The sequence below is a fragment of the Chenopodium album genome, chromosome 19 (genome assembly GCF_948465745.1).
Source record: "Chenopodium album chromosome 19, dcCheAlbu1.1, whole genome shotgun sequence".
In the NCBI taxonomy this organism is placed as follows: domain Eukaryota; kingdom Viridiplantae; phylum Streptophyta; class Magnoliopsida; order Caryophyllales; family Amaranthaceae; genus Chenopodium; species Chenopodium album.
The window spans coordinates 33,682,526-33,695,387 of NC_137852.1; the positions used below are offsets into that span (position 1 = coordinate 33,682,526).

Here is a 12,862-nt window from a genome sequence, read left to right on the forward strand (position 1 = left end):
ATTACTATTTGGCCATTGTAATTGGTAGAATGTCTAATTGGTCATTGTAATTGATAGATTTTCTAAATTTGTGGGTTTTGATTTCAAGGGTTAAGGGAAAGTTGATTAGGGAGGAGAGAGAATGTAATTAGGGGAGTTAATTAAGTGGGAAAAGTGAAAAAGTGGGCCCCATTAACGTTTTTTTGGACGGAAAACGTTAATGGGTAGTGCTACCCAAACGTTTTGTAACTTCCGGGTAATTCTTAACAATTAAAAAAAAATTAGGTAGTTGTTCACAAATCACCCTATCTTTAGGGTACTTCTAGACAAATTTTCCTTATTCTATGGGTGTTTAATACTTATTGAGAATTTAGGTCTTGTAAAAGAAAATAATAATGTGTTTCATGTGTCTTACAAATTACAATTGAAAAACCCTTGCTATTTCTTCCAAACATGTATACATTGTAATAAAACTAGAATGCTGGATAACAACATTTTACACTATCAAATTGAAAAGCTAATTACAATTACAATATGTACAATTTTTCTTAGATGTTCTACAATTTTTGAATAAAAAATACTGTGGTGTTGGGAATTCCTTGAATGAGGTAGTGTGTAGATAGGACAGCGTTTAGGGCAATCATTTTATATAAAGATCTCGTTTGATTTAGACCCATCGTGTTTAACATACTCATGGTTACATCGATGCGGTGGAATATCCCAGTTCTTGCTTTAGGGAAGGTCAGACGTTGCTAGATCTGAGCCTTTCAAGAGTGCCTCGTCGTTTGCCTCATCTAACTTAGAAGAATGATGGATTGGCTTATTGCGATATAGCACGTAGTGTTGCACCATAAACAGGAGATCAAAGAAGATAGACACCTGCATGACAATTTGACATCAGAAAATTGCTTTAAAAAAAGATAGTTCAGTAAATAGAAGGCGTGAAATCAGATGGACCACATACAAGAGACAGCAGTGTCTTCCCAATATTGCCATAGAAATTCACCCAAGAACCTACAGGCAAAACAAAGATTAAAATATATAAATTTGCAAAAACAATATACCACTGCTGTAAAACGGAATTCACCTTGATCAATAGACTGAGTAGCCATTTGTCCGTAGTTCGTCACCCCTCCAAGAAAATCAAGTAAAATATTTCCTATACTAAATCCTTCCGTGCTTTTCCTATAGAAGTTCATAAATGCCTAAATCCCAAAAAAGATATAAGACTGAGTACCCTATCAAAACATCAAAATTAGAAATGAATAAACCAATGCAGCAGAAAAGAAAATACGGTACACAGATACTGTCTACTAATTTTAAAAACTGCAAGAGCTATTGCTGTTCCTCCATAGATGTTGAAACACTCAACTCGTTATCGAAATAAATCATACGAGTATACTATAATATAAAGTGTGGTAAAGTGTAGTAGTGAACAAGCAATCAGGTTGTCATCCCTTTCAATGTACAGCAGTAACAACACTATGAAGGGAGGCTAATACTGTCAGGGTGGTTAACTATGTGAAAAAGCTAACTCAAAGAGTTGATGCATCATATATATGAAATCAGGTTTGCAAACAAGATTAGATGGGTGTGGATTATTTGCATTCGACGCCTGCCCCTAAGATTATTACCTTTAATCTTTCCTAGCAGAGGCCAAATCAGTCAATCTATGACTGGACATCATGTTAATTCTAAGACTTACAACATCACAGTTAAATAAAAGGCAATAACAACTTGTCAGTTAGCCAAATAACATCAAATCATCAAGGGAAATACGAGACAATTTTAAAGAAGCCAATACCAACCTGGGGAATATATTTAATGACAGTCATGGTGACTTGAATAGTGCTGCAATATTAAAACAAAAAGGTAATCATGTTATGAAGAAATCAGAGAAGTTGTATAAAGTAATCATTCAACAAATGCTTTGAGCATTTAGATCACAACAGGAAGCAATATGGCATACATATTTTATGGGAAAAAACTATGTAATCCACTTGTCTTCATAAGATAATAAGAATCAACATTGAAACGAAACCCTTCGAAATTCATTAGTGGTTAATACACAATTACATTCTGATTACAATGCTGAAACCCTCAGTCACAGAATAACGTGTGCATAACAACATCGTTGCACATTATAGCTAGCTGCCAAATACAAGAGCTGGAAAAGTTAACGGCAGAAATATGAAATGACAATGTAGTCAATTCCAATCTACACCTAAATGCAAATTTAAATGGGTAAATAAGTGCTGTACACATAAAGAGTGTCAAAGTCAAATTCTACTGTAATATGAAAGTTTGTTTGTGCCTGGTGATATACATTAACATGGAACTCTGGAAGTAAATCAGTTTAAATCATATATATATAGTTTCTCATACTAGTCTTTCGCTTCCTCAATTGTGGTACACACAATATGACATACTAGAGAGTAGCTACACACTACCACAGGTCCAATCTAAAATTCAAACAACCAATCATTGAAGAGGAAACAAATAAGTTTATCACCTTAAAAAGATAAAAGTAGCTTCTTTTGGGACAGCCATTACAGTACTTCGAAACTATTTTGTAAAGAAGGGGGCAGCGAGGATCTAATCATGGCACTATAATTCTACAGAATTCAACACAATCTAGAGTTTAAGATATCATGGGAAAGTGAGTTGAGACTTCTAAGGATATGGGAGACATTGGCCAAAACCAGGGAATCAGTCATTTGCATGTTTAAGGAAGCGTGAGACTATGGCCAAACCCAGATATTCTCTCATTTGCATGTTTGATGAAAAGCACACACAACTATCTTCATTTAGTTATATCATCTTGACTAACACATTATGCTTTAATGTTTAGTGATAACAACACAATTTGATGCTTGAGTAAGTGCCGAATAGAGCTCCAAAGTATGAGAACTTATGAGGACTGGAGCTTTTTGTTTGAAATTGAGAGAATAAAAAAAACATAATTCAAACTCATCTTTAAAGGAGGATCAGACGTCCAACAGACCTAAAATGAGTAAAAAAATAGGCTAAGGGGTCAAATTTAGCTTATAAAGTGGACACCTACACGAGCCTTCGACAAGTTCCTGGCACATGTTAAGCCCGTGAAGAGTTGTTCCAGCAGCGATTTAGTTTATCAGTGGTGCACAATTCTCAAGGCATTGGCAAGCTTTAGTAACCAATTACATAAAATTAAAATGGTGATGTTAATTCATAATGTGAACATTACATAAAATTAAAGATGAATTTTAAGCATTTGAGAAACTAGCCTCTCATCAAAGTTAGCAGTGTAAAACCAAAATAAACTTCCACACTCTAATTATACAGACTTCCTGAATCCCCCTTTCCCTCTAAATTAGTGTTTGAGTTTTTCCTCAAGCTTCCTAGCTAAATTATTGTGCAGTTGCAATTCTACCCCTATTAAGGTTGGTTAAATTTTGAGCAAAAATAGTTGATCTTGATTGATAAAGTGAAAATCACAGAAATAAAGACAAAATTGGCCTCAACAACCTTAACTATAGCATGTGATACACCATCAACTATTGATTGGGTGCACCATCAACTATTGATTGGGTGATTGATTGGGTGCAATGCGTTACATTAATGAGTATATTGGGCACTCAAACTGAGATCCATTTTTGTAATTATAGTGTAATTGATGGCACCCGTTGCACCCCAATCGATAGTTTGTGGTGTTCGTTCTAGCTAATAGTCAGGTGGCTGCACCTAAGATATAGTTCAGGGGTTTGGGCCAATTTTGCCGAATATAAAAGGTTAATGTCAAGTAGGCAAGACACTTGCCTCTCTCCAAAAGCTAATTTAGTAATGCCAAATAAACTTCTCAATTTAATCATAATCCCACATCCCACTTCTTCCCTCCCTTCACTATTAATCTTGGTCTTTTGATAAAAGTAGTCATTTCAACAGAATTATTTATCAAAATGACGACTTTTAAATTCTAATTCCTAATATAACCAAAATAATGACTTAGGGAGTTGATTAAGCCATTAACCAATATTTTTACTATTGAATCGTTAGTATCTATTTCACTTTTTCCTAATCATTAATCATAAATTTTACTGGGAATGTAAATTATACATGTTCATAACTTGATAATACATACTTAATTGTAACTCATATTTTTGCTCGGATCATATTATCATGTGGTACAAATGAGTGATTTTTGTTCATTTTTATCAATTATTATGTATTAAGTTAGACTACACTACCAGTTAAGTAGAAAATACAAATTTGAAGAACACTCATGTATTTGCAGCCTGATAAAATACTATGGTGGCATTTTGCTCTTCTATGCTCGATAATCATTTTAAGTTAGGTAATGTTTGGTATGCTATGTCTAAGGTTTTATTTATTTATTTGTTAAGGTTTCTTCAAACTGTTCTCAAATCAATTTGGTTGCAGCATCTAACCTACAAGTTGAAGATGAGCTTGTAAACTGCAAGTGTTTTCTAGTGTAGTTGAAGACTGAGCTGGTATTTTCTTAAGAACTTTGTAGTTTTCATAATGGAAGTTTGGTAGTATTTTTTTTTTTTTTTTATATAAAAACAAAAAGAAAACCAAGCCGATTTTACAGGAAAAAAAAGTTATGCACAATCAATGAAATAATCAACTCCCCATGTCAATATTTTGGTTAGATTAGGTATCAGAATTTAAAAGTAGTTATTTTGAGATTTAGTTTTGTTAAAATTGCTAATTTCACAGAATAACCTATTAATTTAGACTTCCTGATTTCCCTTTCCGTCTAACTGATACCTTTTTTTCTCAAGATTCATCGTACAGTTCCAATTATACCCATCATAAGGCTGGTTCATTACGCAAGTTCATAGAACTCCTCAGTTTGTTTCATATACATCCAAGAACCAATAAACACAACACCCAAGTCTTACTTTTAAAGCTTGATTTAGCATTTTGTCTTGCCCTTGTTTTACAAAGATCAATGGTCTGTTCTTCAAAATTAATCAAATATGAAGTTATTCTCCACATCAACCATTGCATTTCCCAATCAAATCCTCACATCTCATTATAAACATCTAGATCTAATTCTTCACTAGAAGAAAATCTTATCCACATAGGATGACACGCATGATAAGCAAGATAAATCACTCATCAAGGTTTAACAAAACTCAATACTTCCAGTGATTTCCTTAGTCCCAAGTCCTCCCCTTGCACAAAATTTACCAAGTCAAATCTAGACAGCCAAACGAAAGGCTTTCAACTACCTATCAAGGAAACAGTTGAGAAAGTTTGGAGACATGACAAACCAAGAAATTGACATATTGTAATTTGGAACCTTAAGCTAACTACAACACTGGGTCCTACAAATCATATTCAGAAAATTTCAGCGGAACATTACTATTTTCAACCAACTTATAAATAAATAAATAAATAAATAAAATGACAACAAAAAGTTTACTCAAAGACATTCATGATGTGCAAGACATTTTTCATACAAGCAAGAAATTTATCACTCAGGAATAATGGCAGAAATGCAGATTTTGAATCTATATACATAAACAAAATTCTCTTGCTATGTTGTTCCTCGAGAAATTATTAGAAAAAATTACCATGTGATTATGAACTAGTAACAATTAAACCCCTCCAACAAACTACATATCATTTCAATTAAGGATTTTTGTTAAATGCTAGATTTTAAGTATTACGAACTTCTAGAGCCAACCAAAGTAGACTCCTTTGGTATATGTTTCTATGTACTAATGTCCCAGATTGATTAGCATGCTTTCTTCCAACGTTTTAAAAAGCAATATATATTTTAAACCAATATATTTCTTGCTGTGTTCATCCTAATATTATTTTTTAGAACCAATATATTTCTTGGCTAGACAAAATATTACCCGCTCATCTGATATTTTTTTTTTTAAGTTTACATAAGATAAAAGCCAGCATATACAGCAGGACATATTCACATAATAAAAAAAATTCTTACTTGAAGACAGTGATCAGCCAAAGCCAAGAATGGCTTGGTAAAGCAATAAATACACACACTGCAGCGATACCCCATGCAGCAATAACCAGCGCAAATGAGATCTTTGAGACTTTCTGGATTCCACGCTATAGAGAGAATATGCACAAATATTAAATTAGAGAACAAATTACAGAAAACATGGCAGTAACTCAAACAAAGAATCTACCATGAAAATTCAAACATGCAGAAGATGCTACTTACCTCATAGATAAAGATCTGGAACAATGTAAATGCTGTCAATAAAACAGCATGTATGGAGAATGCAACATCATTTGCAGCCACAGGAATCATCTGCAACATGTATATTAGCCAAAGAACACATTATATACGACAAGTTGGAGGGACTAAAACAAAGATACATTTACAAGGTATCACATACAGCATCTAGTTATATATTTAAAAGTCAATATTTGTTCTTCCGGCCCTACAACTATTCCACATTCAAAAAATAGATACTTCATTATCTTTTGTCACATCTACTTTTCGACAAAAAAACACTCACTATCTCTAATCAAACAACTTATTAACTAAAATTATGTGTCATGATTAATGTAAAAACTAATATAGGTTGTAGCGAGTATTCAAAACTAAATTAAGTTCAAATAAGGGCCAATAATTACAAGTAAGGGTCATAAGGGATAAGTTCATAAATGTCTAGAAGAAATAAAGGGATTTGTCACATAAAAGAACAAAGATTGGAATTGAGTGTTAGCTGTACGAGTATATGATGAAGCATTTCATTGTCGTCTTGCACAAGTCCAACCACAACATAAAAAGTAGTAATAAGCTACACTTTTTAAAAAAACCACAACCATTGAGAATTTTAGGCTTAACATTATATTTAAACTAAGGATCAAATTATGGAAGTAAACAAACATGTTATAGCTTATATTGATCCTGAGGAAAACAAGATCAACCCAAAACCTGCTTTTGGCATAGAGGATAACAACAACAACAAAGCCCTAGTCCCAAAATGAATTGTCATAAGGAACTGTACGATATTAAAAAAAAAATAAATAAATAAATAAATAAAAGAAAAAAAAAAAAAGGGACATAACAAGATAATCATTTGAAAAAAAGTTAGTAAAGTTAGAAAAAAGACATTGGGAGTTTTAAAAGAGAACCAAGAATAAGATTTAAGAAAGTTTTCAAGGAGTGGTTAAAGTATTGGTGTAAAAAACATAAAGGTTTGAGAAAACTTTAGCATAGGAAATCATCACAATTCATAAAACATTAGTGGAACAAATTAATAAAATTAAATATTAAAAATTTAGAAAGTATATATATAATCACGACATGTCATTGATGTGAATTTTCTTTCTCAACACCACCCTATCCAACACCATATTTTCCTCAATCCCCAAAGCACTTATGTCACTCTCAATCACCCTCTTCCAAGTTTTCTTAGGTCTTCCCCTACCTCTCGCGATCCCAACAAATTAGAGACTAAAAGGAAATTGTTGGTTAAAGTAAGCATATGAGGAAAATATTCAAATTGGGTGAAAATAATCTTCCTCGGTTTCAAAGTGCTTGCAACATAAACCTTTTAATTTAAATTATTCACATATATAATAGATAATAAAGAAGGTAAAAACATAATTTATTAAAAATACTTGAAACTATTATCATCTATTTTTTTTCCTCTAACCAATGTTAAGACTAAAAATGATGTCATATAAGTTGTCCATCTATTTTCGGTCAAATCTACTTTTTCGGTCAAAGCTCGATCCGTGGTAGCTTGGATTGGGTTTGAGTCCGAGCCGAGTTGAGTTATACCATGCTCGGCTCGAAAAATTCGTGTATAATTCGATTAAACTTTTGCATATATGTATATAACATAAATATAATTATTCTAAATATTACACAATAATAAGTTCACAAAGTTTCATATATGGCCGGTCACACCGTGTGGCCCCGGGTTACTCAATCGGTTAGGGATTACATGGTTAGGGGTTGGTATGACCAGTAGGGGTGTGCAAAAAAAAACCGTAACCATTTATGGTAACCGTTAACCGGCATAACCGACTCATTTTATAGGTTAATTAACCGTACCGTTAAAAATAAACGGTTACGGTTAACCGAACCGTTAAATATAGTGGTTAACGGTTACGGACGGTGGTTAACCGATGGTTAACCGTTAAAATAAAAAAATATATATTTTCATACATATATGTTTAAGGAAAAGAGAAGTATAATTAAGTAAGATAACCCTAAAATAATCTTTATTGTTTTGTAATCAAATAATTAGAGCTTATTCTTGTTTATATCAAAATTTGCATTTGAGTTGAAACTCTTAGAAGGGCAAAAAGTATTGATTAATAATTAATTTATTGGTTAATGGTTAACCGGTAGCCGTACCGTTAAGAAATGGTTAAACGGTTAACCGTTCCTTAACAGTACGGTTCGTGTTTTTAAGTAACCGCTCTAGCGGTTTAACCGTACCATTAAGACTTAACGGTACGGTTAACCTAATGTGAACAGCCCTAATGACCGGCCACACAAGATCTGCTTTGTAATAAGTTAGTATTTTGATTATTTAAAAATAAACTCATTGAAAAACTTCGTGAATTAGTTCAAGTTCGGCTCAGTTAATGCTTGGTCAAAGATCAACTCTTAAAGTTTCGAGCTCGGCTTGAGTTCCAACAAACTTAAATGAAGCCGAGTTGACCATAGTTTGGACTCGGCTCGCTCGATTAGCAGCACCCCCCTACCTTTGAGCATATCCTTAAACTTTTTTTTTTTTTTGGAAAATTGTAAGAAACCATCTTTTATAACACTCTTTTTGTAAAAAAAAAAACACCTTATAAAAATTTCTTGTAAAATTACACCTAAAACCTGATTTCTTTTTGCAAGATAACCCCTTAGGCTGGTTTTAGGGCATTGACCCTGTTTTCCGGCATTGACTCTCGCGTGAGGGTCATGTGCTCCACCTCTCCTCCCACAAAACCACCAAAATTAGAGCATAGCTAACCCTAATCGTCGATAGCACCACCTAGCCACCACTAGAACACCTCTCTACCGCCGACATCACCACCCATCAACCTAGCTGCCATCCCACCCACCCAAATCCCAATAAACCCGCCCGCAAAAATCCTTACCCACCTCCACAGCCACCTACGTCCCACCCAAAACCACTCAAATTCACTCGAAATAGTGTACAGTCTTTCCCCAAAAACCAATTGAGAAGAAGGTGGGTAGTAGTTTCCCCCTCCTTCAATTAGAAACCCTAGATCTAAGGGATTTTTTTTTCCCGGTGATGGCAGCTATGATGATGGGTGGTGGTGGTGGTTGTAGTGGTGGCTAGGTGGTGTTGACGGTTGGGGTTGGTTAGGGCGGTGGTTTTGAGGAGGGAGGGGTGGAGCACATAACCCTCACGTGAGGGTTAGGGTCAATGCCCTGAAACCGGCCCAAGGTGTTATCTTGCAAAAGAAAAAATCTGGTTTAAGGTGTATTTTTACAAGAAATTTTTTATAAGGTGTTTTTTTAAAAAAAATAAAAAAAAATAAAAAAAATGTTATAAAATGTGGTTTCTTACTTTTTTTTTTTTAATTTTTATTATTTTATTTTTTTAATTTTTTTTGTTGGCATAAACTACAAAATTATGTAAAATTTAATTGCAAAAATTGGCATAAACTCAAAATCATCTAAAATTCAATTGCAAAAATTGGCAAAAACTACAAAATTACCTAAAATTTCAAGTTCTACCACTAATCCTTGATTCACTGTCGTCATTGATTCATCTTGCCATTGCCAAACTACTCCCAATTTCACTTCTCCTACTCCCTCCGTGATTTTTTAAGTGTTACAGTTTGACCGGCACATAGTTTTAGGCAATTAAATAAAATAAGAGGTAAGTGGGGTAGTTGGAGTATTAAAAAATTGTAAAAGAAAGATAGTGGGGTTAATAGTTTATTGAAAAGTAATGAATGAACAAGGAAATATATAATAAAAAAAAAGTAGTAGTGGGATCGGGTGGGGACCATGATATGAGAGAGATAAAATATTTTAATGTAGGTTTTTGCCAAAAAAAGGAAGTATAATACTTAAAAAAAACACGGCCAGAAATGGGAAGTGTAACACTTAAAAAAACACGAATGGAGTATATAAGGTAAAGGTAAGCCTTCCATTTTTTTTAAATATATTTTTTTTTTCTTCGTTGTATTTTTGGGGGAAAAGTTTCATTACTTGAATGATGCAATTAACAATTAGTCAATAAACTATGCCAGAAACAAAATAGGCAGGAGAGAAAGAGTGATCATCCGAACCGACCTGCTAATCATTTCAACCCATTATAAACCGACTCGTTATAACCCGAAACCGATAAACTCAACCATGCCGGAATCAAAATGAGTAAGAGAGAAAGAGAAATCACCTCGTCACGGCCATACTTGTCGCGGTATTGCCTCTGAACAACCGAGCTGAAGTAAAGGGTGGCATTGTAAATAAGATACGTGCTATGCTTTGTCAAATTCAGCACCACGAAATCAAAGTTCAACCCCACCACACTGCACCATTAAATTAAACTATTAACCAAATATCGTAAAAAAACGTGGGATCAAATCTCTTTTACATCACTACCAATTTCAATTAAACATGATTATACCAGAAACAAAAGGAGGAATCACAACAAACCTTTTGCGGCGGTAATTGAGAATAACTTGAGGGTAGAAACTAATAGACCAAGAGAAGAAAGCAATCCATCCAAATATCTGATATATGATTTCTAAGGGAAATGAATTCCATGCCATAATTTAATTTTTACTGCTTTTGAATCTGAGAAATCGAACTTGTTTAAGGTACAAATTGTTGTTGGTTGAGAATGTGTTGATTCTGATTGTGTTTGCCGTTTTACAGGAATCTAATCTGTGGATTGAGAAATGGGGCTGCTGTAGGACCAATAACTATGGGCCACCACTTTGGTGAGTAATTAAGTCAGCAATGGAACTTGGACGGGTAAATGGGTTTGTTCATTTTATGGAAGTATTATTTATTTATTTATTTATTTTTATTTATTTTTACTCTTTTTACATTTGAACAAGGACTATTGGACTAGTATATGGCTAGGTTCATTTAAATATATAGAGCTTTCAAAAGCTGACCCAACCCGAAATATCGACCTTAACTCTAACCCGTCTGAACCCGAAAAAAATAGTGACCCGAACGCGACCCAACCCGACCTGAAACCAACCCTAGACCCGAGTATTTGAGACTTAAACCCGACCATGAACCGACCTAGAGAGGACCCGACCCGAATGTGACCCGTAAATTATTGACCTGAGCCGAACCCGACTTGAACCCGAGAATGACCCAAACCCGATTTAACCCGTCAAAATCCGAATTCAACCCGACCTGTTACTAACTCGACCCGAGATCGACCCGACCACTTCCTAACCCGACTCGAATTTAAACCCGACCTGTTACAAACCCGACATGAAATCAACCCGACTTGTTATTGACCCGACCCAAATTCAACCCGATTTGTTATTGACCCGACCCGAATTTAAACTCGACCTATTACTAACCCGAATTTTAGGATTTAGGAATTTTTAGGATTAAAAGAGTACTCTGTATTGACTATTGAGTTTCATGCTTTTTTTCAATTTATTAACATGGATTCCTTGCATATGAGCTTCGTGGTGTATTGCTTGCAAGTGAATTATTGGTCTTTGCCTTTTTGGAGATTATAGTCATTATCAATTTATCATGCATACTATGTCCAACTATATTTTTCTCTTAAAGTTGTTGGTTTCTTGAACTAATTGCATGTGAATTATTGGTCTTAGGAAATTATTGTCATTTTCATGCATATTAATTCATGTCCATATCTTTCCCTAAGCAGTAGTGATAGAAGACCTGAACAAAAATCTGCTCTCCTATCTTGCCTCCTCTACATTTCTAGTGTTTGTTATCGCATAATAAACAATGGGGAAGAATGAAGAATCTATGGCGCATATTTATTTTCTTATTTTCTACTATAAAGCAGTCACTTACAAGAGTTTTTGTTTAAATAATGCCTTTGAAATTTGAGGTGTAAAATTACAATTTTCTGATTTCTGAAATCATTATATTACAGAAACTATGTTGTTCTCTTTAGGCTAAAATTGGGAGCTTAGAACAACAGCTAAATGAGGCCCTTGGAAATGACCCGACTCATACCCGATAATGACCCGACTTGGAAATGACCCGACTTGATTATGACCCGCAAATTGTTGACTTGAACCGAACCCGACTCGAACCCGATAATGACCCGACCTGATTATAACCCGAAAATAATTGACTTGAACCGAACCCAACTCAAGCCCGAACATGACCCTAACTCATTAAATCCGTAAAAATCCGAATATAACCCGACTAGTTTTTCATCCGACCCGAATGTAACCCGACCTTTTATTGACCCGACCTAAACCTGACCCGAACCCGAAAAGATGTATGACCCGATGTGACCCGACTCAAGCATGACCCAACCCGAACCCGACCCACATAGGTCCTTACATTAACCCGTATTGACCCGACCCACACAAACCGGACTCAAACCCGACGGGTTTGAGTCGGGTTTTTGTGGGTCGGGTCATCTCGGGTCGGGTCAATACGGGTTAATGTAAGGACCTATGTGGTTCGGGTTCGGGTTGGGTCATGCTTGAGTCGGGTCACATCGGGTCATACATCTTTTCGGGTTCGGGTCAGGTTTAGGTCGGGTCAATAAAAGGTCGGGTTTGTGTGAGTCGGGTGAAAAACTAGTCGGGTTATATTTAGATTTTTACGGATTTAAATGAGTTAGGGTCATGTTCGGGTTCGGTTCAAGTCAATTATTTTTGAATTATAATCAGGTCGGGTCATTATCGGGCTCGAGTCGGGTTCGGTTCAAGTCAATGATCGATGGTG

The 12,862-nt window shown here is 34.8% G+C and overlaps 1 protein-coding gene across 1 annotated transcript; it reads right to left on the reverse strand.

Moving 5' to 3' along the window:
- Positions 1-338: 338 nt before the first annotated feature.
- On the reverse strand, positions 339-10,836 carry LOC145593582 (cystinosin homolog). Its single transcript, XM_081649854.1, has 8 exons — positions 10,613-10,836; positions 10,353-10,485; positions 6,182-6,271; positions 5,942-6,066; positions 1,788-1,830; positions 1,067-1,184; positions 944-993; positions 339-858 (listed from the first exon to the last, which is right to left on the reverse strand). The coding sequence occupies exons 1-8, from the start codon at positions 10,726-10,728 to the stop codon at positions 712-714; spliced, it is 822 nt and encodes a 273-aa protein (XP_081505980.1). The 5' UTR covers positions 10,729-10,836; the 3' UTR covers positions 339-711.
- Positions 10,837-12,862: the final 2,026 nt, after the last annotated feature.